The sequence below is a fragment of the Ascaphus truei genome, chromosome 1, assembly GCF_040206685.1.
Source record: "Ascaphus truei isolate aAscTru1 chromosome 1, aAscTru1.hap1, whole genome shotgun sequence".
Taxonomy (NCBI): domain Eukaryota; kingdom Metazoa; phylum Chordata; class Amphibia; order Anura; family Ascaphidae; genus Ascaphus; species Ascaphus truei.
Window position 1 is genome coordinate 19652015 of NC_134483.1, and position 27368 is coordinate 19679382.

At 43.6% G+C, this 27368-nt stretch overlaps 1 protein-coding gene across 15 annotated transcripts in view; it reads right to left on the reverse strand.

Annotated features, from left to right (window-relative positions):
* The window catches only part of CELF4 (CUGBP Elav-like family member 4), a 1026742-nt gene that overhangs the window by 71246 nt on the left and 928128 nt on the right, over window positions 1-27368 (reverse strand). For 5 of the 15 annotated variants that reach the window (XR_012798727.1, XM_075585050.1, XM_075585138.1 and 2 more), the window contains 3 exons: window positions 17832-17897; window positions 12938-13018; window positions 7124-7267 (listed from right to left, as the gene is read on the reverse strand). Coding sequence is in view for 14 of the 15 variants with exons in the window: in XM_075585050.1 (XP_075441165.1) it covers window positions 7124-7267; window positions 12938-13018; window positions 17832-17897 (291 nt within the window). In the remaining variant the exon portion in view is untranslated. The remainder of the gene's footprint in view (window positions 1-7123; window positions 7268-12937; window positions 13019-17831; window positions 17898-27368) is intronic. The other 10 variants (XM_075585091.1, XM_075584893.1, XM_075584813.1 and 7 more) reach the window with 5 other exon arrangements.

Here is a 27368-nt window from a genome sequence, read left to right on the forward strand (position 1 = left end):
AATAATATCATATTGTAATGATAATCACGGCCTTAAAATGAGAGCACGTTTTTGCCAGTTTGTGAAACAGCTTTAATATTGTTTGACACATAATTGCACCACTTTTCTCCCGATGTTTTGATATACAGGTGTAGCACGCGTCATTGTTTCCCCAGATAACACAACATATTCCCTTATAAAAGCCGAAGATCGCACACAGGATTCAACGGCGACAAACCCCACCGTCCCCCTCCAAAAGGGAACACTGAGACGTGCTACTGTATCTGTGACAGAAAGGGGGGATAGATCGGCTTTGGTGGGACACACTAGAAATGCTGCTTTAACATTTCAATAACATTCACATGATCTATTCATATTTACCCAAAGCACGAGAGTTTCATAGAAGTCATTTTCCTTTAAAGCAGCATTGGGGATTTTATTGAAGTCACGGCATTTTGCATTCGGTTTATTTTCTGTTGTCAGTGACTTGGGACCTTGTTAAAGTCTCTAATAACCGGAGCTCCAAGCACTGATTAGAAGAGTGTAAGTTCTTTGGGTTAGGGATTCACTGTGCACTGGACTTTGTACTATACACAGAGCTTACACCATTGACTCTCTATGACAACAAATGCTCTGCATTTAACACACTGTAGGTTATATACTGGGGTTGACCCATCTGTTGAATGTGGGGAGACGTTTCATTGCACATTTGCAGCAGAGACAGCCTTGTGTCTCTTGGCATCATCATATAAAGCTACTTTTTCCTAATATGCCCCATGTGCAGATCTCAGGTATCATAAAACGTCTCTGTGTAATTATCTGCGCTATATCTAAAAAAGAGAAACTTTGTTTAACAAGCTCCCTCATTATATCCATGCAGCACATAGCATCAAAGCAAACCTTTGCCTGAGTGAAGCTGTGACTTTTTGCTGGGAACTGTCTCACTGGGCACAGAGAAGTTGCGGGTCTAATTTGGAAGCTTGTCAGTGTGCCAGCTGCACTTTCAATACTTTCTTCCTCTGTCTCACCCAGTAATCCTGACGATCAATATCAAATGAATGCTCTCTTTGCTAGTGCCTGTCTCCGATTATAAATGGAAGGGCAGGCAAGACAGGTTACGCACACTTCATTGGTTCATTTAAATTAAAGAATATACTTTACTACTAGCAAATGTTGAAGTCAATTCTCCTCTAGTATAAAATATGTAGAGAAGGGTGGGGGGCCGGGTTGGCCCTTTCTTCCATGTAGTAACAACGGAGGGAGAGGGAGTAGGGGGTATGATACTTTTAATTGGACCAACAAGTAGTGTAGTTCATATGTTACAAGCTTTCGAAACCTCTCAGAAGTCCTTCATCAGGTGTCCCGGAGAGGATGGAAAGCTTCTAACATCTCATATACTTGTTGATCCAATAAAAGGTCTCAAACCCCCTCCTCCCTCTCCCACCAGTGTTACTATATAAAATATGGCTAGCTTCCGCTTTGATGTTATCAATCTGCGATGCTGCTTTGAACCATTTTAACAGGAAAACACAGAAGACATATCACACCGCTCACTAATTTAAATTACATATTGCTTGAATCTAATTGTATCTTAAATGGGTGCTACCTATGTACAATGGTCAATAGTATTAACAAATGGGTGAAAATTGTGACGCATCACAAGATCACTCACAGAATGTACATTTGGAGTGCACCACAAATGTACATTCTGTGAGTGATCTTGTGATGCGTCACAATTTTCACCCATTTGTTAGAACCATTTTAACGCCTGCGATGCTGGAAGGCTATCACTCACTGCAGGGTAGGGTATCAATGTTAACATTTCCAAAATAAATGACCATATAGAAATAATGTTGGTGCTGATACATATTGCAGTCTCCCGGCAGCAAAACTAATGCAAAAAAACTGCACCAAATATAACCAAAGGAAACAAAATCCCTTTGGAAACAATGGGATTTTTGCCTTATAAATGTGGTGCTGTTTTTTTACCTCTTTGATACATCAGCCCCACTGTCTGACCCTGTGCCAAAAACACACAAGGGTTTCTTTATTTGCATCAATGCATAGGCGATGCAATTCTGCGGCAAAATAATCGTTCCCAACGTATCAAAGACAAAAATTACATTCAAAAGTCATTGGATTTTGTTGTTGTTGTTGATACACATGGTGCAATCATTTGCCCCGGATCTGCACCAATTTTGCCTTGATACCCCACGGTGGTGTATTTATCACAATTTCCCCACTGAAAAAACGGTGCAAAACCAAAGGGGGAAAAAAACCACAACTGATTTCTTAATGTCTGGCTGCACTATGCCTGGGTTTTGCAGTGCGGACACTTTGGGGTGCTCAGCAGGTACATCTCAGCCCCCTTATAACGCTGTGCTTGGGGCCCAAACAATCACATCGCATTATAAGCGGATCGCGTTAGAAATAATGTACAATTGTATGCATTGTACAATAAAGTATTTAATATACCAATAATCGTGTTGTAAAGTATTCATAAATACGAAAATTGTGAGCCGCGCTTGCACCGCGTTATATCGGATTCGCGTTGTAACGGATCGCGTTATAACGGGGTTGAGATGAATGTATTAATAACGGCTAAAGACCGGCAAATATCAACTCAATATCAATATCAATATCAACTAAAACAATTCAACTCAAAAGAATGATGATTTTTAACGTGCAACTTTTGCAGCCCGATGAACAGAAATGGGCTTCAGCCAATAAACAACGGGACACCCAATGGTGTCTAAGTATTAAAGTCTCCTGGCTACAAAACGGGGACAAAACGGTGCAGAAAAACAGCACCAGACTCATCAAACCATAGCAATCCCATTCATTGGTAAATCTGGTGTGGTTTTTTTGCCCTGTCCTGTTACTGGGTGGCTTTAATACATAGACCCATTTGCTTTTACTTTAAAGCAACTGTGCCACTTAGCAAGGTATACTGCGAATTCAACAGGACAAAAGCGCTCAGCCATGTAGCGCCTGCTCAAACATTCTCATAATAATTGCTTTGCACTGTCAGCTTAAGATGTGCTCAAGGACACACAGATGTGATTAACCCCTTAACTCGCAATAAAGCCCAAATAATGCGGTAATATCTCCGTAACCATTGTTCTCGGTAGCCCAACTGTTAAATAACGCGCTAGCGTCAATGCAACACATCCAGGCCATGTCTGCAATGACAACTGGGAACATCTGCAGCGGTTTGCGGTGTGCAGAACATTACGCCACATCCAGTGGCGCGCAGTGTAACATCGCGCACAGGAGACTAGTGCTCATTTCTAGGATGCAGCCCTGAAAGGAGAGGACTGGCAGCAATTACTTACCCTGTGGATTTAAATGTGCGGGGACTTTTATATATACAGTGCGTGTAATGTACAATAAAGGCACAGCTATATATATAGTTATGGTTTATGTCATATAGTCAATGTATCAAAGTACGTTGCTTCTATTTTGCCCCTTAGGCTGCGTCTACGCTGCCGCTGACTGCGCTTGGCGCTTAGCGCGTTGAGCACAATGAATGTGAATGTATCTGGCCACGCTCACGTGGCGCGCGTGCGCTAGGCGAGACAGATGAAATTGTCTTCCAGGTGCGCTGAAGGGTCACATGATCTCCTCAACCAATCAGCGCCAGTCACTGCTCGGCCACGCCCCCCCCCCACTTGAAAAAAAATATGCCAGACAGCCGAGCTCACGTTTGGAGAGTTGGTGATGTCACCGCTATGAAGCACGAGCGCGCTCAGCGGCAGCGTGGCCGCAGCCTGATGAATGCACCAGGGATTTAAAAAGTGTCGGCAGGAGGAGCTAGTCAGGACCAATCAGAGGCCTAGATTTACTAAACATCGCCATTGCTGCGTGTCTACCACAGGGGTTATAGAATTTCTTACAAAACCCTGCAGCAGAAAATAATAAAAAACCACTTTGATGCATTGCAAAGGGTTTAAGATAAATATAAACATAAAGACCCTGCAAACAAAACACAAAGCGCATCACATCTACAGGTGCAAATGCCAGGCCTTTACTAGCCCAACTTGGGTTTTCGTAGGGGTTAATATATTATATATTAGTATATCAATTCAACATTGCTCATATTATGCATCCTAACCCTTCATTCTAGGCCGGCCTGTGTGATCTTGCCTATGTTTAAAGTGCACATTATATACAGAGACCAGAAACACCCCATCGCCAGTCTGACGTAGGGGCTACAAGCTGGACATATTTTTCGGGCAGTAGCCCAATATGACCAGGTATCAGAGTTTGGTCAGCACAATGTGAATAGGTTTCCAGCCGTTAATTCCTCATTTGCTTACTCGTTTGCGTTACTGGTAGGTGTTCAGGATATCCCAGCTTCAGCAGAGGTTGTGCAATCAGAGGCTCAGTTGGTCGAGCCTCTGATTGAGCCACCTGTGCTGAAGCAGGGACTGATTGAGCCACCCATGCTGAAGCTGGGATATCCTGAAAACCTGACCTGTACTGAGGGCTTGAGGACTGGAGTTGAGCCCCCCTGATCTACAGCATAAGACTTATCAGGAAAGACATCTTCACGTGTGCAGCTTCCTGCAGAGCAGGGGCGGCCAACCCCTGTCCTCAAGGGCCACCAACAGTTCGGGGTTCAAGGATATCCCTGCTTCAGCACAGGTGGCTCAGTCAACGACTGAGACACTGATTGAGCCACCTGCGCTGAAGCAGGGATAGCCTTAAAACCTGACCTGGTGGTGGCCCCTTGAGGACAGGGGTTGCCCCCCCCTCCCCCCTGGCTGAAACAATAGAAGTGAGAGGCGGGATATGATCAAAGATTTCAAATACAGAAAATGCCCCCCTCCCTCACCCCCTCCCAAAAAAGAGGAGCGCTAGAACAAGAGGTCATTCTCTGGAGCTGGAAGATGGGAGGCTCGGGGGAAATGTCAGGAAGTGGATACATGGAATCGCCTCCCAACAGAGGTGGCAGGGCTAATTCAGCAAGGACAATAAAACCTGCTCGGGGTAGACACAAGGCGATCCTAAATGTGAAAGAAAACCAAGGATCAAATACGGCCCGAGGTTTTACAGCAGATGGGGAAATGGGGAGACCCGGTGGGCCGGGCGGTTCCTACCCGGTGGGCCGGGCGGTTCCTACCCGCCGTCACATTGTGTGCCACCATTGTGGAAATAGTGAGAGAATGAGAGTTTTCCTCTGTTTCACTTGTTTGGGGGTAATCAAGGGGGTGACATGTGGGCAGCTCATTAGCCAGTCAAGTGAGCGCTTCCCTAAACCTGACGGTATTTCCATGCAGCAACAAAAAAGAGATAGAGAGAGAAGAGAATGGATGCACAGAGACGCAGGGTCTGATCAACCCCATTACATACGGCCTGTGCGTGGAGAGGTCCCCAAACATGTCCTCAAGTGCCGCACCCAGGCCAGCTTTTATGGATAACCCTCTTTCAGCACAGATGGCTCAATCAGTGGCCCAGTCAAGCACTGAGGCACTGACTGAGCCACCTGCGCTGAAACAGGGATATCCCTAAAAGCTGGCCTGGGTGCGGCACTTGAAGACAGGTTTGGGGACCCCTGGAGTAGTCAATCCATCATTCCTTTTGACACTGTCATTAGCTGATCTACATGGGGCAAAATTGGAGCAGGTAACATTGATACATCTACACAAAAAGGCACGAGGTGTAAATGTCTCTGTGTGCCGGTTTGCTTTGGGGGAGAACATGGTGCAATTCCTGTGGGGTGCATCAAATTCACTTTCAACTGGGGTTCTCCTTTGTTACGCATGGTGCAATTTATCTCCCCCAGAGTGGCACCACTTTTGCTTTGCTACAATGGGGCATACACGTATCAAGGCAAATATGCAGCAAAATCTGGGGCAAAATCACTGCCCGGTATGTTTCAGAGAAAAAAAGTCCCATTACAATTAATAGGATTTTTGTTGTTGATGCATATTGTGCAATCTTTTTGCCCCAGAATTGCGCCACTTCTGCCTTGATGCGTAGACACAATAGACACCACAGGCCTTTAAGAAATTCAAGCCCTGCCATATACCTTCTAGCACTCAAAGAATACATATTGTCCATTGAAGTGAGTGGGCTGTAAGGTATCTTCTGGTGCTGGAAGCTGCCTCGTGGCAGAGCTACACTTGGTAAACATGGCCCACAATCTCAAGGATTAATTCAAGAAGGTTCTTTATTCTGACTGGGCGCTGCCCCTGTCAGTGAGCGACTTGGGAAATACACTGGAATTACAGAAGGAGTTATGGGGCTAGATATTGGCAAGTCCAATCACAATGGGAAGATCGGCGCGATGCTCTTTTCCTTTCTCTCGGAATAGATGAGACCTTCCAGGTTTTTAGGTGGCGTTAACCTCTGGACTAAAAGATCAGTGTCAAACGTAGAAACAATAACCACATCGGCAACTGTCGGAAGCCGGCACAAATTGAAGCAACAGAAAAGTGTGCCATGTCTTCAGGGCGCCAACGGCAGAAGCTTGACACGTACACTGTCGCCCATTAATCAAATCTAAGAATATGACCTAGTGTGACATCTCTTCCCTAGCACACAAAAGACCAGGGGGCTCAACTCTAGTCTTCAAGCCACCACATCAGGTCAGGTTTTCTGGATATCCCAGTTTCAGCACAGGTGGCTCAATCAGCGGCTCAGTCGAAGACTGAGCCGCTGATTGAGCCACCTGCGCTGAAGCTGGGATATCCTGAAAACCTGACCTGTTGGGAGGGCTTAACGACTGGGGTTAAGCACCCCTGCAATAGATAAAACAGGCCAGATCTAAGAAACACGCCATCAGTGTAGGATATAAGAGGGGTTCATATCTGTACTTTGAACAACACATATTATATTGGACCATGTAAGTGGCACAGAAGCTTCCCACCTCATACTACTTACACATGTCCTGCCCTAATCTACCAGGATTATATTTGCCTTCCCAGTAAACTTTTGATTTCACTACTAAATGAAACGCCTACGACAGAAGCAGAATCTCAGCATGAAACATAAGGAAGAGGGGGGAGAAAAAAAACTATTAAAAGGATTAAATCAATAATAATAATAATAAAAAAAAAAAAAGCAGTTTGAAAAGGTTAGTGTTTAGAGAAAAGCCCTTTTCCTGGATGAATCTAATTGTTTTGTTATCTTTACCCACCAAAGCATTTACTTTGGTTTGTCGCCCGATCCACAAACACTTTCGAGGAGATGACATTACCGAAAGGCAGGAACATCTGCATCAGCTCAGCATCCCCAAACTCCTGGGGCAGATGGTAGATAAACAGGTTGCAGCCCTCGGGTCCTGAAATGAGAACAGGGAGTAATGTTTGTTAGTATTAGTGCCGAGAGGGGTAATGATGCAGGGGGGCAGGCTGAACGTTTAAGAACATTTAAGATCTCTATTCCAGAATAAGCATAGAACACAGTCTTACTCGCTGAAACATTTCCCAATGTCTAATGACTTTAAGCAACACCCTACTACAATTGCTAATAATAGTATTTATTAATACAGTGCCAACATATTCTTCATCAGCGCTGTACAATGGGGTTTGGAGGCAATAGTATTAAAATAACATGACATTCACATACACTGGTACGTAGGTAAGGAGGCCCCTGCGCTAGAAATGTATCCGCACAGTTTTTCACGTTTTCTGGACCAAATTAGATGTCTGAAGAACCAGTTCACAGAACTGTTAAGGGCTGAGAGATTCACGGAAGTCACACATTTCCGCCATCAGTTTTCCCAATGAGTCTCAGTTCGTAAGTACAGATGTAGCAAGGCTAGGGCCGCGATTATATTGCCGGCGCCGCCAAAACAAATACCTCGAGTCCAATGAATCTGCGCACAGTGCACGCGACTGCAAGGAGGCACGACGGAGAGGCTGAAACTTGAGGAGACATTTTTTTTTGAGCGCAACGGCCGCGTCACGTGAGCGGTTCAGCCAATGAGGGCGAACCGTTCACATGATGTCACAGCCACGCCTCTGTCTTCACGTGATGCCTCTTGCCTGCAGTGCATGTTTCGCCTGTGCGTCACGCGGTCGAGCACAGGGTGCTCACTACTCAGGACTTAGTACTGTAATAAATACTGGTTTAGTAACACAAAAAAATACAGAACTACGTAGTTGACCGAAACGTCTATTTTGTAAAATAAAGGAATAATTTTTTCGCTTGCAAGAAAACCCGAGTGCCGAGTTCCCCTGTTCATTCCACATTTTTATACATATAGGTTTTTGTAGGAGCTCAAAATGCTAGGTACCTTATACTCAGTATATATATATCTATGCTAAATGCTTATGGCACGAGTGGAACAATTTGAAGCAAAAGATTGAGTGCCGTGGTACACTGACGCAAAGTGACACGGAGATAATACGATGCAATCTGCACGTGTTTCTACATGCTCCAGTTTAACACATGATACATCTGCCCCAATAACGCAAATAAGGGAGGTAGCACATTGAACATGGCTGGTGCTATAAGCCCCCAGAAATATAATAAAGAAGATAGTGTATAAACAAGGGGCATTTTGAGTGAGGTCCCAGATTGCATTTGGCAGGATGACTCGTGGGGGACACAGGGGGGGGGGGGGCTTGCTTGCACGCCCATAGTTCATTCACCTCACTGGCAGATAGAAGGAAGACAGGTCAGGATATGGACAGATGCCCATTTAAATGGCATTTAAACTCTCCTATATTCAGCGTAATTACAATGTACTGTAGGACTCAGAGCACTTTGCTATATTAATAGAATATTTGCTAAGTTCCCCCCACTAATTTGCTAAGGGGGCGGCCATGAAGGAACAGCCGTTCCTCCCATTTCTTACAGCCGCTCGGGTTCAGAGGTGACCAAGAATTTGATATGAAGCCGAGGACGTCTGGGGCGACGATAATTAACTCGTTAGGGTAACGTGCCAATTAACCCTCCCAGGTCTGGTGAACTCATTCGTTACATAGCCACGCAGCGTGTAGGTTGGTCTTTCTTGTGCCAAACGGGTTATTGATGCAGTTTAAGTCAAACTAAAAAAAAAAAGAAAGAAAAACGGTTTCCATATGTCGGGACACCCACAGGAAACGGGAATGTCTACCTAAAGACCGACAATACTCTCTGTATAGTGAGGAACCACTGATATAGTGGATATTATTCTAAACCGCTGGCCACGCGTGGCTGATTCCAGATAATGGCCGCTTCTCCCAGCGGAGCGTTCTGTATGTCCCGTAGCTTCGCGCCAGCGAGTGTAATAATGTCTAGGTGCCCTCACTGGGTTCATGTAACTGCCGCGGGTACGCAGCGATCATCCCCGCGCTGGGGAGACATATACTACAGGACACGTCCTCCTAAAACAAGAAGGAACCGGCACTCCAGAGGTCTTCATACAAAAAAAAGAACTTTAATCCGCACAGATCAGCGTTTTGGCCAAACACACTGACCATCGTCAAGATAACGTCTGCTACAGTACATCTGCATATACAGTACATCTGCATATACAGTACATCTGCATATACAGTACATCTGCATATACAGTACATCTGCATATACAGTACATCTGCAAATACAGTACATCTGCAAATACAGTACATCTGTATATACAGTACTTCTGCATATACAGTACATCTGCATATACAGTACATCTGCAAATACAGTACATCTGTATATACAGTACATCTGTATATACAGTACATCTGCATATACAGTACTGTACATATACATATTCAGTACATCTGTATATACAGTACATCTGCATATACAGTACATCTGCATATACAGTACATCTGCATATACAGTACATCTGCATATACAGTACATCTGCATATACAGTACATCTGCAAATACAGTACATCTGTATATACAGTACATCTGCATATACAGTACTGTACATCTACATATTCAGTACATCTGTATATACAGTACATCTGCATATACAGTACATCTGCATATACAGTACATCTGCATATACAGTACTGTACATCTGCATATTCAGTATATCTGCATATACAGTACTGTACATCTGTATATTCAGTACATCTGTATATACAGTACATCTGTATATACAGTACATCTGCATATACAGTACTGTACATCTGTATATTCAGTACATCTGTATATACAGTACATCTGTATATACAGTACATCTGCATATACAGTACAGTACATCTGCATATTCAGTACATCTGCATATACAGTACAGTACATCTGCATATTCAGTACATCTGCATATACAGTACTGTACATCTGCATATTCAGTACATCTGCATATACAGTACATCTGCATATACAGTGCATCTGCATATACAGTACATCTGCGGTACATTTCTATATGTACAGTAAGGGCACCATACAGCTCCTCTCCAGCTGTTCCTACTAGCGCTCACAACCTGGCGCTGACGGCTGGGCCAAAATGATGGCAAAGTGCTGTCAAACGTTGACACACGATGTCAATTCCACAGTTTTCCCCCTGCTGCCCCAATAAATGATTAATAATGGGACTGGAAAAGTGACCGGGAGGCGGATAAACGCCCTTTCTGACCCTTATTCCCTTCACGTGCCCTTTCTGACACATTGTCCTATGTAACGCAGGACACTTCATATTAGTTTAGATATTCGTTTATTTTTTGCTTAGGGTTGAAGCATTTTTTTTCTGTCCACCACGGCGCCCTGGCGAACATAATGTTAGTGCTATGTCAGAATCTGACACAAAAACCTACAAATATCGCAGAAACTTGGGGGGCTTGAGGTGGGGGGGGGGGGGGGGGGCGGGGTGTACAGAACAAAGAACTGGTTCATGTAATATTTAAAATAAATAGGGACAGCTGCTTTAACTCTTCATTTTCAATAAAAGATCTGCTGGTTTTTAAATATATGGTAATAACCATGTTTAAGTCTCAATAATTGAAACTGCGATAGGACTCGTCAACTTGGATTGCTAGGTCACACCTTTTTAGCGCATGCTGCAATTAGCGCTCTGCAGGGAGGTTTTTGTACTTTTTTAATTACTGGTTCAAATTTGCACTTTGGTCTTGTGTGTTCAAAGAATTCAGCACAAACCCTTGGCGGTACAGTAATGCGCAGAATACTCCTCCCCAAGCTTTAAGGTTTTTTAAAAACTGCCTGAACACTCATCTTTTCCTGAAGCCTATCTGGCATACCCCTAACATCCACCACCCTCCCCTCCAACCCTACTGGGACTAGCGGTGCATCTGGACCAAACTCCATGCTAATACCCCCTAACATCCACCACCCTCCCCTCCAACCCTACTGGGACTAGCGGTGCATCTGGACCAAACTCCATGCTAATACCCCCTAACATCCACCACCCTCCCCTCCAACCCTATTGGGACTAGCGGTGCATCTGGACCAAACTCCATGCTAATACCCCCTAACATCCTCACCCCCAAATCTTAATGGGATAAGCTGTGCGACTGGACCAGACACCATCCTGAGGTATACTCCATCCCACAGCTTGACCTTTTCTTTCATCATTGCCCCTTATTCCCCTTAGAGTGTAAGCTCTCACCAGCAGGGCTGCCATCACCTCTGTGTATCTGTGTGCGCCTGTTTGTCCTTGTTTGGTAAAGTATGTGATGCTATTTATGTAATTCAGATAACTCTGTACCCCCGTTGTACCGTACTGTACCGCTCTGTACCCCCACTGTACCGCTCTGTACCCCCACTGTACCGCTCTGTACCCCCACTGTACCGCTCTGTACCACCACTGTACTGCTCTGTACCCCCACTGTACCTCTCTGTACCACCACTGTAATGCTCTGTACCCCAATTGTACCGCTCTGTACCCCCACTGTACCACACTGTGCCACACTGTACCGCACTTTATCGCACTGTACCCCACTGTACCGCACTGTGCCACACTGTACCGCACTTTATCGCACTGTACCCCCACTGTACTGCTCTGTACCCCCACTGTACCTCTCTGTACCCCCACTGTACCACACTGTGCCACACTGTACCGCACTTTATCGCACTGTACCCCCACTGTACCGCACTGACACACTGTACCGCACTTTATGGCACTGTACCCCCACTGTACCGCACTGTGGAATATGCTGGCGCTTTACAAATAAACGATAATAATAATACATCCCAGTCCAACTTCTGTAATCACAGTGCTAGAGCTCCCCCTACCCCCCTCATAGGCCATCACTGAAGAGCTTGGGTGCGGAGATTGTGAACTGTCCTACCCAGCGGGGGCAGCAGCAGCAGCCCACCCAGGTGTTCCATACCGGACGTTGGACCTGAGTTCTGGTATCGGCCGGCTGGGAGGGCCCGCTGCTGCTTCCATCGCCACTGTTAGGGCAGTTCATAATCTCTGCACCCAAGTTCTCCAGGTAGGGTCTGGGGGGTAGAGAGTAAAAGATAGGGGGCGGGGGGGTTGAGTGAGAGAGAAGGGGGTGGGGTGGTTTAAGAGTGCATAAGAGGCACCACACACAGTTTGCACTGGTACCCACCATTTTCCAAGCTGGCACTGATCACATGTACAGTATGTTGGTTATCTGACACTTTCCTTGAACATAGCTCTGATGTCTGATAGTTTGATACAATAAGACAATGCTGCTGTATCTCTAGGTCTGTGCTTTTTAACCGTTTAGGAACGGTGGAAATCTTTATAAACAAACTGTGAGCCTTAAAAATGTATTGTAACTCTGAGGAACTCCCCCACTTATCTTCTGCAGATATAAATACTACTGCTGTTACATAGCTTATATTCTTATACAAAGTAACTGCTCTCTACATTCTATATAATAAATAACATCACACTATAACACTTCATAATATTTTTTAAGGATACAATTACAAACATTGCAACAAATACAATTATTGAGCCATGCCCATGAAGAGGAAACGATCTGCCGTTATCAGAGTGTTCTCAGAGGTCCCCCTGGTAAAATCCAGAAGAACCTCAGAGTTCCACACAACACAACTTCCCCAAGTGATGCACCGTTAAGTAGACAGGACTTACCTTCTCTCTGTTGCTGTGGGATCATGGGAGGTGGCTGTGGAAACGCTTGGCTGATCTGGCCATAAGCAGCAGGATAAGCAGCTATGGGAAAAACAGGAAGAAAAAGAGGAGTCAGTGAAAGGATTTTTCTTTCAGGTACAATTAAATAACCAAGAATGCTTTTCTGGGTCAGTCACCACTGGTTATGCGTGTTCAATGGAAAGTAATTACCCATTATATAAGCTAGAAATTAGTTACAGGCTGTGAAAACGTTTAAGAGAGGAGTTCTTCATCGGTTGGTTTATAAAGAACAATAAAATCCTCACAGGTCTCTTCTTTGTGTACTTGGTTATATAAGACCTACCTTTTGTCCAACCTATGATTTGGGTTCCACATTAATTGTTGGACTTTGTTAAGTGGTTTGCGGCTTATAAAAATAAGACCCTAGTGTAGAGTTGGCCAAAAATAGGACACAAAGACAGTTGGTGATGGGGTCGTTAATATAACAACTCGTCAGGAAGAGTTGTTGCAGGTCTATTCCTAATTTATTGAAATGAGATTACCATGGGCGTACACTGTTAAATAGCAGCTGTCTTGTTTTAGCATCCAATTTACAGTTGGACTAATGACTGTCCTTAATTTAAGACTCCTACTTAATTATGCGCCTTTAGGGATTAGGGATCAGGCTGCACCATAAGAAATCAGCATTTGCAAGTAACATACATTCTTTCAAGTCATGTTTGCAATTGCTGCTCTACTGATGCACCAACAAGCACTATCTAGCACTAACTAGCACTATCTAGCAATGCCTGGCCTTCTTACAAATAGACCAAGACCCTGGAGAAGGAAGAACATTTTATATTATTATTTATTCACATTTTCCTGTTAAATTTGAGTTTTTAGTAATTGTACTCTATAGCAGGGCTGCTCAACTCAAGCCCTCAAGACCCTCCAACAGGTACGTTTTTAAGGATATCACAGATTCAGCACAGGTAGCTCAATCAGTAGCTCAGTCAAAGACTGAGCTACTGATTGAGCCACCTGTGCTGAAGAAGCCGGCTCTTTGACTGTGCTGAAGCAGTGATATCCTTAAAATGTGACCTGTTGGGGGGGCTTGAGGACTGGAGTTGAGCCCCCCTGCTCTGTAGCTTCCTTCTGCTGGGCCCAGTTGTTGCAGACTGAAGCCAGACCTCACACATCAAGTTTTTAATGGCGTGTGCTGGTGCAATTATGTGCAAACGTTACATAGACGTATATTACGCACAGACGCACGATTGCGAAAGCTGTACAATTTCCGCACAGCCAATGGCACTAATCTAAGCCCCCATGGTCATATTTTAAGTGCCAAATTGTGAAAAGCCAAGGCTAATCTCGTCACCCCAAGAGAATCATACAACACAGTGCGTGGGTTACATAGGGCAAGTCTAATGTGATAAGCCGGGTTAATGCACTTATCATATTAAACAGATCGTTCCAATACCTTCTAACCAACTACAGGTCAAACAAGGCAACAGTTCGGAAGCCCTAGTTTTGTATTCCGATTGGCTGGTGTGTTGGCAACTTTTCCATACTAGTTTCATATCAGGTGCTAAACATTAGCGTCTGAGCTCTGTGTACTTTGCTGTATACTCTTTATAAATGAATATCTCTTATCCAATAAAGTTTTCGTAGGACACTTCCCTATGCTCTGCAGGGAATTATGCTTTCAGTGACCTACAAAATCTGAGCTCTCTGGCAGCAAATGCAACACCAGTATATTGTCCCTTTTGATATAAAGTACTCGGGCCACTATGGAGTTTTTGCAAGTTTGTATCATTTACTAAATTATTCATATATTTACTATTAACAAGAGCATAATATACAGATGCATTCTCTTTGCTGCCCTCTGCTGTCCAGAGGTGCAAATATGATGTGTCTGCTCGCCCATTGGAAATGAGTACTGGAGAAATTCTTTGCATGTTTGGGACACGGCATACAGTATATAACTGTATGAAGAATATATATTCATAGGCTGCTCGTGAGTCACAAGTGGTGGACTGAAGTGGATCCACTGGAGATCTGCTGTGATCAATGGATTAAAAAAAGATCCATCACTCAATCAACTGCTTATTTTCCTTCCATAGTTTCTGGGTTTCAGATGTTTATATTAGCTGGTGGCAGGGACATAACGGCCAGAGCTGGACGCTTCATTGTTGCTGTTTTTGATTGACGAGGGACATATAACAATGACATACTTACCGACATGTTGCGCACATACAGTATACTTTCTGTATACATGTTTCTCCAAATCTAAACACCCAATATTTCAGCTAAATCTTTCTGTCAGACAGAAATAGTCATAATGTAGCTACTGTCGGTAATAACTCTGATAAACGATCAACAGGTGAAGGTGTATACCAGACACTCAGCTGGGCCGGCAATATATAGCTTTCCTACTCAGTTCACTGAAGGCCCTTTTGGCTGCCAAGGGTGAGTCAGGAAACTAGAACCCTAGAACACTAAGGGCGCGCTTATTGTGCCGGCGACGTCGCGGCAAAACAAATGTGCGCTTATAGTAGACGGCGCGACGTCTTGGTCGCGATCGCTGGAAGTCAAGTCAATTTGATTTTTCCAGCGACCGCAGCATGACGTCACTGTAGCGTCTCTGTCGCCGGCACTATAAGCGCAGCCTAAGGATCAGCCCTCTGTCCAATGATGGTAAATTCTTCAAAGAAATAGCAAATAAAAATATCACGTGTGAGCAAACCCGTGTCTCAGACAGGTCTGCTATGCTGCTTTTCACCATTATCTCTTAGCATACAGTGCTTCCACTGAAGCTAGGGATTCTGGGAAATTACATGCAAATGAGCACACAGTGTCACCTTTTACTTCTTATCCATTTTAACACGGAGTCCTATAAGCTTCTGCCTGCCGTATTACACCGCTTTACAGCACAGTCCGGGTTAAAGAAGTGCAGAGCCAGTGACCCTACTCACAGACAGCTGTTTCAACCTTTTGGGTCTCACCAGTGTGAGGTTGGTTATACTGGCTTTGCAATGGGAAGCTGGGATAGCTTATCAAATAGAACACAGATGTCTGCAACGACATGAAGCACCAGACTCATTGAGCTGACGCCCTTACACTGGGACGGAGAAAGCAGAGAGATTTGTATCATTTGCAAGGCTATTGTTGTGGTGAATTTCCCTGAGTTCTGGCAATGTTTTCCGACACTAAAAAAGAAACTCTATAGGTCATTAAATTCTTAGGAAGGGGGCTGGGATCAGGGGGGGGGGGAGAGCTGGGACGTGTCCCGAGCCTTGGGGCTCCGTGGGGCCCGGCCAGCTGGCCGATGCTGGAAGATCGACCTGTCCCAAAAGTCAGGCCCAACTTTCACGTTGGGCAGCTGGGGTCTCCGTGTTCTGCGGGGTCCCAGCTCTCCTCAGATGCAGGGCCCTCAAGCCACCCGCCCCCAGCGAGGGAGATATGGGGGAGGGAAAAAGAGGGATGGGGAGGAAGAGAGAGATGTGGGAGACCGAGAAATATGTGGACGGGGGGAAGAATGATGGGAGAGAGAAAAAGATGTGGGGGGGAGTGCGAGAGGGGGGCTGAGAGAACTAGAGGAGCTGAGAAAGAGAGAGAAGGAGAGAGAGGAAAAGAGGGGGTGTATTAGATAGTGAGGGGGAGAGGGGAAAAATAGTATAAGAGAGGAGCATGGGAAGAGGGGGAAGGGGCTCGCAGAGTCACGTCCCGGGGTGGAATACTAACGGGGGGGGGGGGGTGACAACTGAATATTCTACCACACTTCTTTATTCTAAGGTTAACAAAAAAGAAACAGCAGCGCACAGCCAAGGGAGCCAGGTTTGAAACAGTAACAAAAATCTGTATTTAATCATATAACATCGCCCACAGGAGGGGTGAGATCCTCCTATGCGTTTCGCACCCCCCAAGATGCTTTTTCAAGGAAAAAGTACCATGGAGGTGTGAAACGCGTAGGAGGATCTCACACCTCCTTTGGGCGATGTTATATGATTAAATAAAGATTTTTTTACTTTTTCAAACCTGGCTCCCTTGGCTGTGCGCTGCTGTTTCTTTTATGTTTACCTGGACTTTGCTGAATTGCAGCTGATCACGCCCTATGAGGACATGAAGAGACTCTTGGAGTGGGTAAGGATATTTATTTCAAGCAATTCACAGAAGAGATAATCAAACATTGGGGTAATGTGAGCCACTTTGTCTTCTGAAGATTGATGTGGATATATTTGCACTTCCTATGAGGCAACAGCATTGTGGGATACCTCCAACCACTGTTTCCTTCAGGGAGGCTATCATTAACCAATGCAGGACATCTCACGTATCATACCTTGTTACCCACTCCATGCAAGAGCACCTCTATTCTCTGACCTATCTTTGGACTTTATTGTTGAATATTTCTGTAATAGCATTATTTGAGCACACATTATCCATTTTCTGAACTGTTTATTCTAATGTGGCCTGTTGTGCTCTGTGCTTAGGGGTTCCTTTTCAAAGAGAAGTTCTAGAACAAGAGGTCCTTCTCTGAAGCGTGGTAGGCTGAGCGGAAATGTGACCGGGTACTTCTTTACAGAAAGGGGGGTATATTCATGGACTAGCCTCCCGACAGAGGTGGTAGGGAACTAATGGACTTCAAAACAGCTTGGGATAGATACAAGGCTTTCTTAACTATGAAAGAAAGCCAAGGATCAAAAAGGGTGTGAGATGTTACAGCAGATCAGGAAATGGGCAGACCTCGTCGGACAAGTGGTTCTTCCAGTCTCTGCCGTCACATTCTATATACCTACGCGTTTCCTTTAGTTTCCAGCTGAGTGGCCCTACAGTCTTTGGAAGCCAGGTATTACTTAAGCAAGGGAAGGGATGGGGTCAAGATAAAGATTTATTAGGAGAAAGTGTTAATACTAACGACCTGCATACTGCTGCACTCCGGCATAGGCTTGCTGCAAAGGGTCAGCCGCAGTGGGACTCTGTGCTGTAAACACAAACACAAAGACAAACACAATGAATCAATACTCAGTGGGAAGCCATCATACAGACACAGCCATAATACACACTGGGAATAATGCCTAACCATTCCGTAAATACATTAACAATGATACATCTACACACGTGTGCAAGAGGATAACTGAAAAAAAAAATCTATTAACCACTATTTATGCAAAAGAGTAATAATCTGAAACATCTTCGGAGCAATATAAATATACACAGGCGTGACTTATTATCTGCAAAGTGCTTGAAGCGATGCTTATGCTTTTCATACAAAGAGAGAGGCGAAGATAATTATTACGTATTGTGTGCAGTCTTCAGAAAGCCACTGATGTATTAAATACTTGGGAAATGGTCTATAGATTTAATAAACACACTTACGGTAATACAAATATTCTCATATGTGAAATGATATATGGAAAATGGGAAATGCATTATCTATATATATATAGATCAAAGCAATGTGCTTCATATTTGAAACGATAAATGCATATCAAATAATAGTGGGAAGTGATTGGACCATTGCCTACAAATTCAATATAATCAGAGACGAAGCAAAAACATTACTCAGTATGACATCTTTATAAAGCAGCGAAAGTAATATTATCTTGAAATAATTATATGATAAACACCTCTAAATAATCTATGTATAACTATTAGAATAGTAATAATAATAAGACATTAATATATGTGAAATGATATCTGAAAATATCTGAAGCGTCATACCGTATATACATTGATCAATAATATAAAACATTTTGTTTCGCCGTGTGTTTATATTATACATTGCCCCATATTCACAAAGAGCTGCAAAGCTATAAGACTTTAAAACTGCGCAGTGAATCTGGCCCTTACTGATTGTAACATGTTCTGTACATACATGAATTCATATAAAATGACACGTGTGCGATTTATAATGTGCAGTGAAATATTAGCCATATCAGTGTTAGGAATATAACACACGAACAGCAAGTATTCAAGCGTATATCGCAGAATTGTTAACTGTACATGTATGTGGCATGTGAATGAACGCAATGGTAACACGTAAGAATCTGATACATTGATTGTTACTTACAAGAGCGGTCATAAAGTTGCTTTGATAACAGATCTCCTAACAATCTATAGTTTTTATAGTAAATTCAGGGCCAAAGGGACCCAGCATGTAAAAGCAAATCCAGTGAAACGTGTTGGCAGAACACTCATGCCTTCCAAATAAAGGGGCATTCCATTGACCTCACTGCTACTGTCTGGCTTGTGAGCAGCTGCAGTGGCGAGAAAAGGTTTGTGAACCCCAATAATAACTACGGAAATTCCATCGTTTTTCCATGATCAAATTCTTGAATCAAAACCAGTAATTTCCTAAATATCTAATAGGGTTGTATTGTATGTCTTTATTTATATAGCGCCATTAATGAACATAGCGCTTCACAGTAGTAATTCATGTGGTAATCAAATAAATAACAGATAATATAAATAACAGATCATGGGAATAAGCGCTTTAGACATAAAAGTAACATTACGGAAGAGGAGTCCCTGCTCCGAGGAGCTTACAGTCTAATTGGTAGGTAGGGAGAACGTACAGAGACAGTAGGAGGGAGTTCTGGTAAGTGCGTCTGCAGGGGGCCAAGCTTTATGTATCATGTGTTCAGAATATCCACAGTGCTATTCATATGCTTCTTTAAGCAAGTGTATCTTAAGGTGGGTCTTAAAGGTGGATAGAGAGGGTGATAGTCGGGTACTGAGGGGAAGGGCATTCCAGAGGTGTGGGGCAGTCAATGAAAAAGGTTTAAGGCGGGAGAGGGCTTTAGATACAAAGGGGGTAGAAAGAAGACATCCTTGAGAAGAACGCAAGAGTCTGGATGGTGCATAACGAGAAATTAGGGCTTAGATGTAAGGAGGGGCAGAAGAGTGTAAAACTTTAAAAGTGTGTAGAAGAATGGAGTGTGAGATGCGGGATTTGATCAGAAGCCAGGAGAGGGATTTCAGGAGGGGAGATGCTGAGACAGATCTAGGAAAGAGTAGAGTGATTCTGGCAGCAGCGTTTAGGATAGATTGTAGGGGAGACAGGTGAGAGGCGGGAAGGCCGGAGAGCAGGAGGTTACAGTAATCAAGACGGGAAAGAATGAGGGCCTGAGTCAGAGTTTAAGCAGTTGAGCAACAGAGGAAAGGGCGTATCTTTGTTATATTGCGGAGGAAAATATTGACCAATTCCATGTCTTTTGAAACAAAATGATGTATGAATTAGGCAAACAATGAGTAATTAAGAGTCAGGGTATGTGCAAAAGTAAGTGAAATCCTGGTTTTATGAGCTAAACTAAAGGGAACAATTAGAATCAGGTGTTTAAATAAGTAGGTAGATCTTCAAGGGTGAGTTTGGGAGGCCCCACCCTATATAAAAATCAGAAACGTTGTGAGTTTGGTCTTCACCACACAGGTGTGTGGAAATACGTCATGCCTTGATCAAAAGAAATCTCTGACATCAGAAAATGAGTCATTGATGCTCATCAGTCTGGAAAAGGATACAAAACAATTTCTAAGGATTTGGGGCTCCACCAATCCACTGTCAGACAGATAGTATACAAATGGAGAAAGTTCAAGACCACAGTCACTCTACCCAGGAGTGGTCATCCTACCATAATCTCTCCAAGGACAAACTGAAAGTCACAAAGAACCCCAGAGTAACATCCATGGATCTGCAGGTCAGTCTCGCTTTGGCTAATGTGAGTGTTCATGACTCAACTATCAGAAAAAGATTAAACAAGAATGGTGTTGATGGAAGGATAGCCAGGAGGAAACAACTCTAAAAAGAACATTGCTGCCCGTCTGAAGTTCGCCAAAGAGCACAAGGTTTCTGATTTTTATATAGGGTGGGGCCTCCCAAACTCACCCCTGAAGATCTACCTATTACTTAAACACCTGATTCTAATTATCCCCTTTAATTTAGCTGATAAACCCAGGGTCTCACTTACTTTTGCACATACCCTGACTCTTAATCCCTCATTGTTTGGCTAATTCATACATTATTTTGTTTCAAAAGACATGGAAGTGGTCAATATAAACCCTATTGGATATTTAAGAAGACACTGGTTTTGATTCAAGAAGGTTATCATGGAAAAACTATGACATTCCAGTAATTATCATTGGGGTTCACAATCCTTTTCTACACACACACACACACACACACACACACACACACACACACACACACACACACACACACACACACACACACACACACACACACACACACACACACACACACACACACACACACACACACACACACACACACACACACACACACACTCTCTTATATCACAAGCATTCAGGGACCATTTAACACCTCAGGTCATAAATCGCATACTGCACAGGGGGAGGGATAGCCTTCACCTACAGATGCTTTGTTTCAAGAAAGTTTTTTGGCTGAATCAATTGTAATATTGCCCAAAGAAGAGATCACTGTATCTTGAAAGCTCGCACAAATTAAAGCATTTTGTTAGCCACAAAACAGTATTGACTATTTGTTTTTGATTATCAAGCTCGGCTAACACGGTACAGATACATCTACATATAAATATATATATATATATGTAATTAATCTATTCATCACGGGTGCTAAAGTTTGTAATGACTCTTCACTCGCTGCTGCTAATAGAATCAGATTGACATGGACCTCACTAACCAGAGCTCACAGATCTAAACTCTAGTGAGGCAGCTAACTTATTCATTAAGTCATTGTAAGGAGATGACTCTGAGTCCTTCAGGGGAAGCAGCTCTGTTAATGTCACTTTCTGAAATCTGGTGCATTGCCAAGAATGGAAGTGGCACGAGGATGATTTACTGCACTAAAGTCAACCTTAAAGGCGTGTTCTCCCTAGGAAATCAACACAAGGGCTGTTAACATGTCTGTATATATTGTCTTTGAGAATGACCCTTCAAGAAGAGCTACTCTAGTGCTGTTAACCCATTGTTTGTGCTCCGCCTGGGCAAATGACCATGATGAAGCTTTGTTGTGCTTGATCATACCACAATGTGCCATGATACAGTGTATCTCTATAAATGGCTAATGTTCTCTCCTTGTGTTGAGATTCCAGAATCCAGCATGTTGCCTGGTTTGCCATGTTAGACTTTGCTATCCTCTTATGCAGAATAACAGCCAACAAGAGAATCCTTCCTCACTGGACCCATTTCTCTGTTGGTGTTCGGAGAGCATTATTTAGGAGGAGCAGCTGGGGCATCAATCTCCCTCAAAGGTGCAATCCCACCGTCGGCATTAAAACCACCTTTTGTTGTTTGTCTTGCTCCAGCAAATATATTGCTGCTTTTGTTTCTTTCAAAATTAATTACAAATTGCATATCCTGGAGGCCTCAGATGAGTTTGTCAATCAAATGTTTCTTTACTCTTAGCCCGCCCAGCGCTTCTCAAAGTCACGGTCTGGATTCCTCAGTCTTTCTCAGAAATGTTGGCGAAATGAAAACATCTTTTATCGCGAGACAAAATTCACATGATTCTCACTTCTCTACTGGTCACTGCATTGTGAAGTTGGTAGTGGTTGGAAAATATATGTTACTAGCAACGCTTACGTAACATGGCATTAAGCCTTCGCTAATGAGCTCTTGCTTTGGCATATATTTAGCTTTGCGAATATGCGTTAACCTCGGGAAAAACAACGTCTATAAATGACCTTCACAACGACCCGCTATTAGTGAATGGACCTGGATCTAGGCCTTTGTGATGTGACCCCACTGTAGTTTGAGGACAAATGATGTGTGTAAAAGTGTGACAATGACTTTTAAAATGGGTAAACCACTCAACTAAACAAAGATTACTCATCTTACTCTGTAAGATGGAGCTCTTCGCATTTAAAAGGGTGACTGTATTGAAATAAACTGTATACTAGGGGTAGGCAACTCCAGTCCTCAAGGCCACCAGCAGGTCAAGTTTTGAGGATATCCCTGCTTCGGCACAGGTGGTTCAATCAGTGGCTCAGTCTTTGACTGAGCCACTGATTGAGCCACCTGTGCCGAAGCAGGGATATCCTCAAAACTTGACCTGTTGTTGGCCTTGAGGACTGGAGTTGCCCACCAATGCTGTAGGGGCAACTGATACTGAGGAGGTGATGCTGACCTTTTAGAAGATGATACTATTGGATTACATGAGAACACACATGCGCCTCCCTCACAGTGAGTGTGTGCTCAAGATCTTACTACAAGTGTCCACTTGTACCAATCCCGAAAGGACAATGTGTGAAGAAGAAAGGAATGAAGAAAAACAAACAGAACAATATGTCCTGACCTACCCAAAAAGCGTCAAGGAGACAACTCAGGCCATCCAGCTCCCAGTACGACATGCTAGAAATTATTCCTATCTGACATTCAATTTAACAAGCTATATTTCAACCCGAGTGAGAGAAACGTGTCTAGGAATGTACACGTACTAGCTGTTTTACACCGGATTTTATGCAATACCTCTGTTTATAGGCCAAATAAACGTCTTATATGTGGATGGGACGCATCTGCATTGTTATATCTGACTTTCACAGGCTCTACGCCTCCGCAAGGTCAGGATCACCGCAATAAAATGGAAAACGGAGCCACATCTCACCTTCTTCAATCCAATTTAAATCTTTCTATGCAGACTTAATCTAAATCCACTATCATATCATTTCATTCAACAAGCTTGCAAAGAGCCTTACAAAATTTATGTAGATTAAAATTCATGGCTTACCATAGTACGCATTCCGTATTATTAAGATTGATTAGGACAGCTGATGGCATGATTAAAGGAGCCAGCGTTTACTGTTGTAATTAATTAGGCATTCACACACAACAATAACTGCAATAACAAAAAGAATGTGCTGATCAGGGTGGAAGCGGCAAGGGGTCCCGCATTTAATGTCCCCATTTAACTACGCATGAGGCCACCAGTTCTTCAATGGGATCATTTGATTGTGAGGAGCTACTCAATCCATATACCTGCCCTTCCCCTGTTCACCTTCAGTTCTAATGGCCTTGCTTTCTCATCACATCACATAGACACCCCTGCATATCTTATCTGCATTTTTACAGCAGTGTAACTCAACCTAGTCAAGACCCGTCAAGGTCTTTGTGACAAAGTTGAACATGGAAGCCATGAAATCAGAAATGGTACAAAGCGAGGGAGGACTTCTGTAATGGAAATCAGCTGCCCTGGGAAGAGTCCCATTTAACTCCTTTGTTGCCCAAGAGGCCATTCGACACAATGAAAGGGTAGCAAAGGAAGCAGAAGATCCTTGATCAATCTGGTGTTGTCGGGAGACTTTGAAGAATGGGTGATCAACAAAGGGATGATGTATGGACTGCGCACAACACATCGACTCATTTCAATGCATTAATATGCACCCGTTTGGTTTTTCTTTCTACTGAGCATTGTTTGTTAAGACGTAAAGATGCAGTTCCATTTAAAACCAGTCAACCAATTTACAATGGGTAAAATGCATCAGGTAATCCTTCTTAAAGTAAATAATCAGCCGAGTACACTTATTTTAAACCATATGCTCTTTATGTGTAATGTTTCCTCTGTAGCCCTGTGCGTTAAGGAGATCTCCTGATCTGTTTTTGTGGATACTCCGGTACCCCTCAGCCCCAGCTTCCTTTCTTCCCCCTTGGAAGTTATTTTGATGCCTTCGTTAGCCGACCAGTGAAGGTTTCAGGGAGCATCAATCTTCCAGAGCAAGGGGAAGACAGCTCCCCCAGCATATCGCATAGGGGTCCAAAAGAGACTCGTCTGATTTCAAATACAACATCCCAATTGAAAAACATTAATACATTCCATTTTTTCCCCCCGCTCGGACACCCAAAAGAGAAGTTTTCATGGCAAAGCTGATTAACCCTCTCCCTGCCATACAGGCCAGGAAGCCAATTATAGCTTTGCCTCTCTGAACATAGTAACCCTATTAATTCTCTGCATACACTGAGAACTATGTTTTCCGGTGAAATTGGCAATGTATAAAATGTGACACATAGACCTCGGGGAGAAGCTTGATGGATATTTTATTTTGATAGCTATCTCCAGTCGGAGCACAAATGCTTTTATTACAGCTGCCAGGACCCGGCTTAATCACTTCCATTTATTACTGCAGGAGAGTGAGTTTGGAAGAATTCTGCTCATTAAAATATCTAATATTCTGAGTTAAAGATGGTAAATGAGTTCTTTTTTTTTTTTTCATTGTGTGGTTTATGGAATATAGTTGATTGTTACAAATGGAAAGAATAATGATTGCAAATGCTAATGAAATAGATCACAGATGTCTAATTGTAATTGAGTTACTTAGGATCTTCATGGATACCTGTTAACTGTTTTCCACCGGGGTTTAAGCCAAAGAAAGAGATGACAATACACGTAAGGTGAGTACAGTGAAGGGAGCACAGGAGTACTGCTGAATTCCCATGTTTTGTACAATGCAAAGTTGATGGGATCAATATATCCAGCTGGTATACAATAGTATACAAGATTGTATACATTGAGATACCTTAGTGCAAAGAGATTCTCTATGTGATGGAGTCAATTAAATGTAGAGACGGGTGAATCCCCCCAAATCCGTGTCCCGGATTTTCTCGCATTTCCCCCACCCCCAAAATCCATTTCACGGTGTCAAATCCGCAAACAGATTTGGGCGGTTTCAATCCGCACGGATTCATCAAAAACCGTCATTGGATATGACCCGTCGAGGGATTTGTAGAATCCAATCTGCGAATTCGGCAATCCATGGGCGGATCCACCGACGGATCGCTGAATCCGCGGATTGGATTCTACAAATCCGTTCACGGGTTTCCGAACCTGCGGATTGGACTCTACAAATCCGTCCTTGGGTGGAGGAATGTACAGATTGTGCTGGTAATAATAATACAAAAATCAGCAAACCGCGAATCAACCTTTTTGACATTGATCCGCTGAAATTCACGGACCAAAGGAACCGGACGATCCGCTGCGGATGCAAATCCGCCCCAAAAATCGTCCATCTCTAATTCTATGTCCTCTGACAGTGAGCATTGCATTGGATGTCATGTGTATCTGTTCATAGAATTGTTCTGTTTTTATGAGGGGCCTTATACAGCATTTGTTGTATTTTGGGATTTAGTTGTACACTGTAGTTTATTATGAGATAAAAAAAGTGACAAAAGCACTCCACGGTACAGTGTACATCGAACAAAAATACCCCTTGTGAGCACATTCTCACGTCTCATAAAGGTCTGCAACCCTGCCCTATTATCTCTTAGCATACAGTGCTTACACTGCAGCAAGGGATTCTGGGTAGTGACGCTCAGTGTGTTACTTTATGCTTCTAATCCATGGAATGTGCTCATACGTGGTATTTTTATTTGCGGTAGCCATGTCAATAGTGATGTACGAAACCTTCCCATGAGGTGGCAAACCATGCAAAATGTTCCATTTTGAGTTCCTAAAAAGCCGCAGCTGGGTCAGAGTTCACACGCGATTTGCCGAGAGTTAATTCCGTGTGCATTGCAATCAGGGCCGGCTGGTAATATTGGGGGGTCCGGTGCAGGGCACTGGTGCGGGCCTCCTACCTTCTCCTTCGCAATGTCTTCCTGCAGTGTCCCTCATCATGGCGCCACGACGTCAAATAGCGTTGCATTGTCATGACAACAGGACATCACATGATGTTGTGACGTCAGGCAGTGTCCCGTTGTCATAGCAACGCGGCGCCACAGCAAGTCCCGTTGTCATGACACAGCGTCATATGACGCCCCATTGTCATGGCATCGTGGCGCCATGGTGACTGGACCCTGCGGGAGGAGATGCCACCGCAGGAGGTAAGAGAGTTACAGAAACCGCGCGCGCTCTCCCAGCAATCAGTTTAATTGTTGTGGAGAAAAGCGCGGGGCCTCTGTAACCGCGGGTGCAGTGGCGCGCCCGGCTCTGATTGCAATGTAGTTTACTACGCTAATTTGCCAAATTCTCTAAAAACACCACATTCTCTTAATCCTGGTTATAGATAGGGCGCACACACCATGTATCGGTCACTGTTTGGCGATGTTTTGCCGGCATCTTACTCATTTGACGACATTATTAGCCCTTTGAGGCTTAAACAATTCGCAGGGAATTACATTTTGGACAAAAAAAACCTGCTTTAAATGACGCATATGCATTTTGAACAGTTGCGTCCATCCCTCCATGTTAATCACTTGCATTTTAAAATGAGAAGTAGCACCTTTTTTGAACTAAAAAAATGTTTTTTTTAAGACTAGCATTTGAGGGTTATCCTGTCTGCTGGCCCTGAGGAAGAGTCGTAAAAATATACGTTGTTAGAGTAAACCAGTGGTTGTAGGGGTTTAAGAAGTAGTAGTGGTATTGGTCTTATTTACATCAATTTTGGGGCAAAGCTTTTACTGTAGGGTTATATTTGAAAAAGATTTATGTTGGATGCCCGCAGCCACTGGAGCCGGTAGACACATC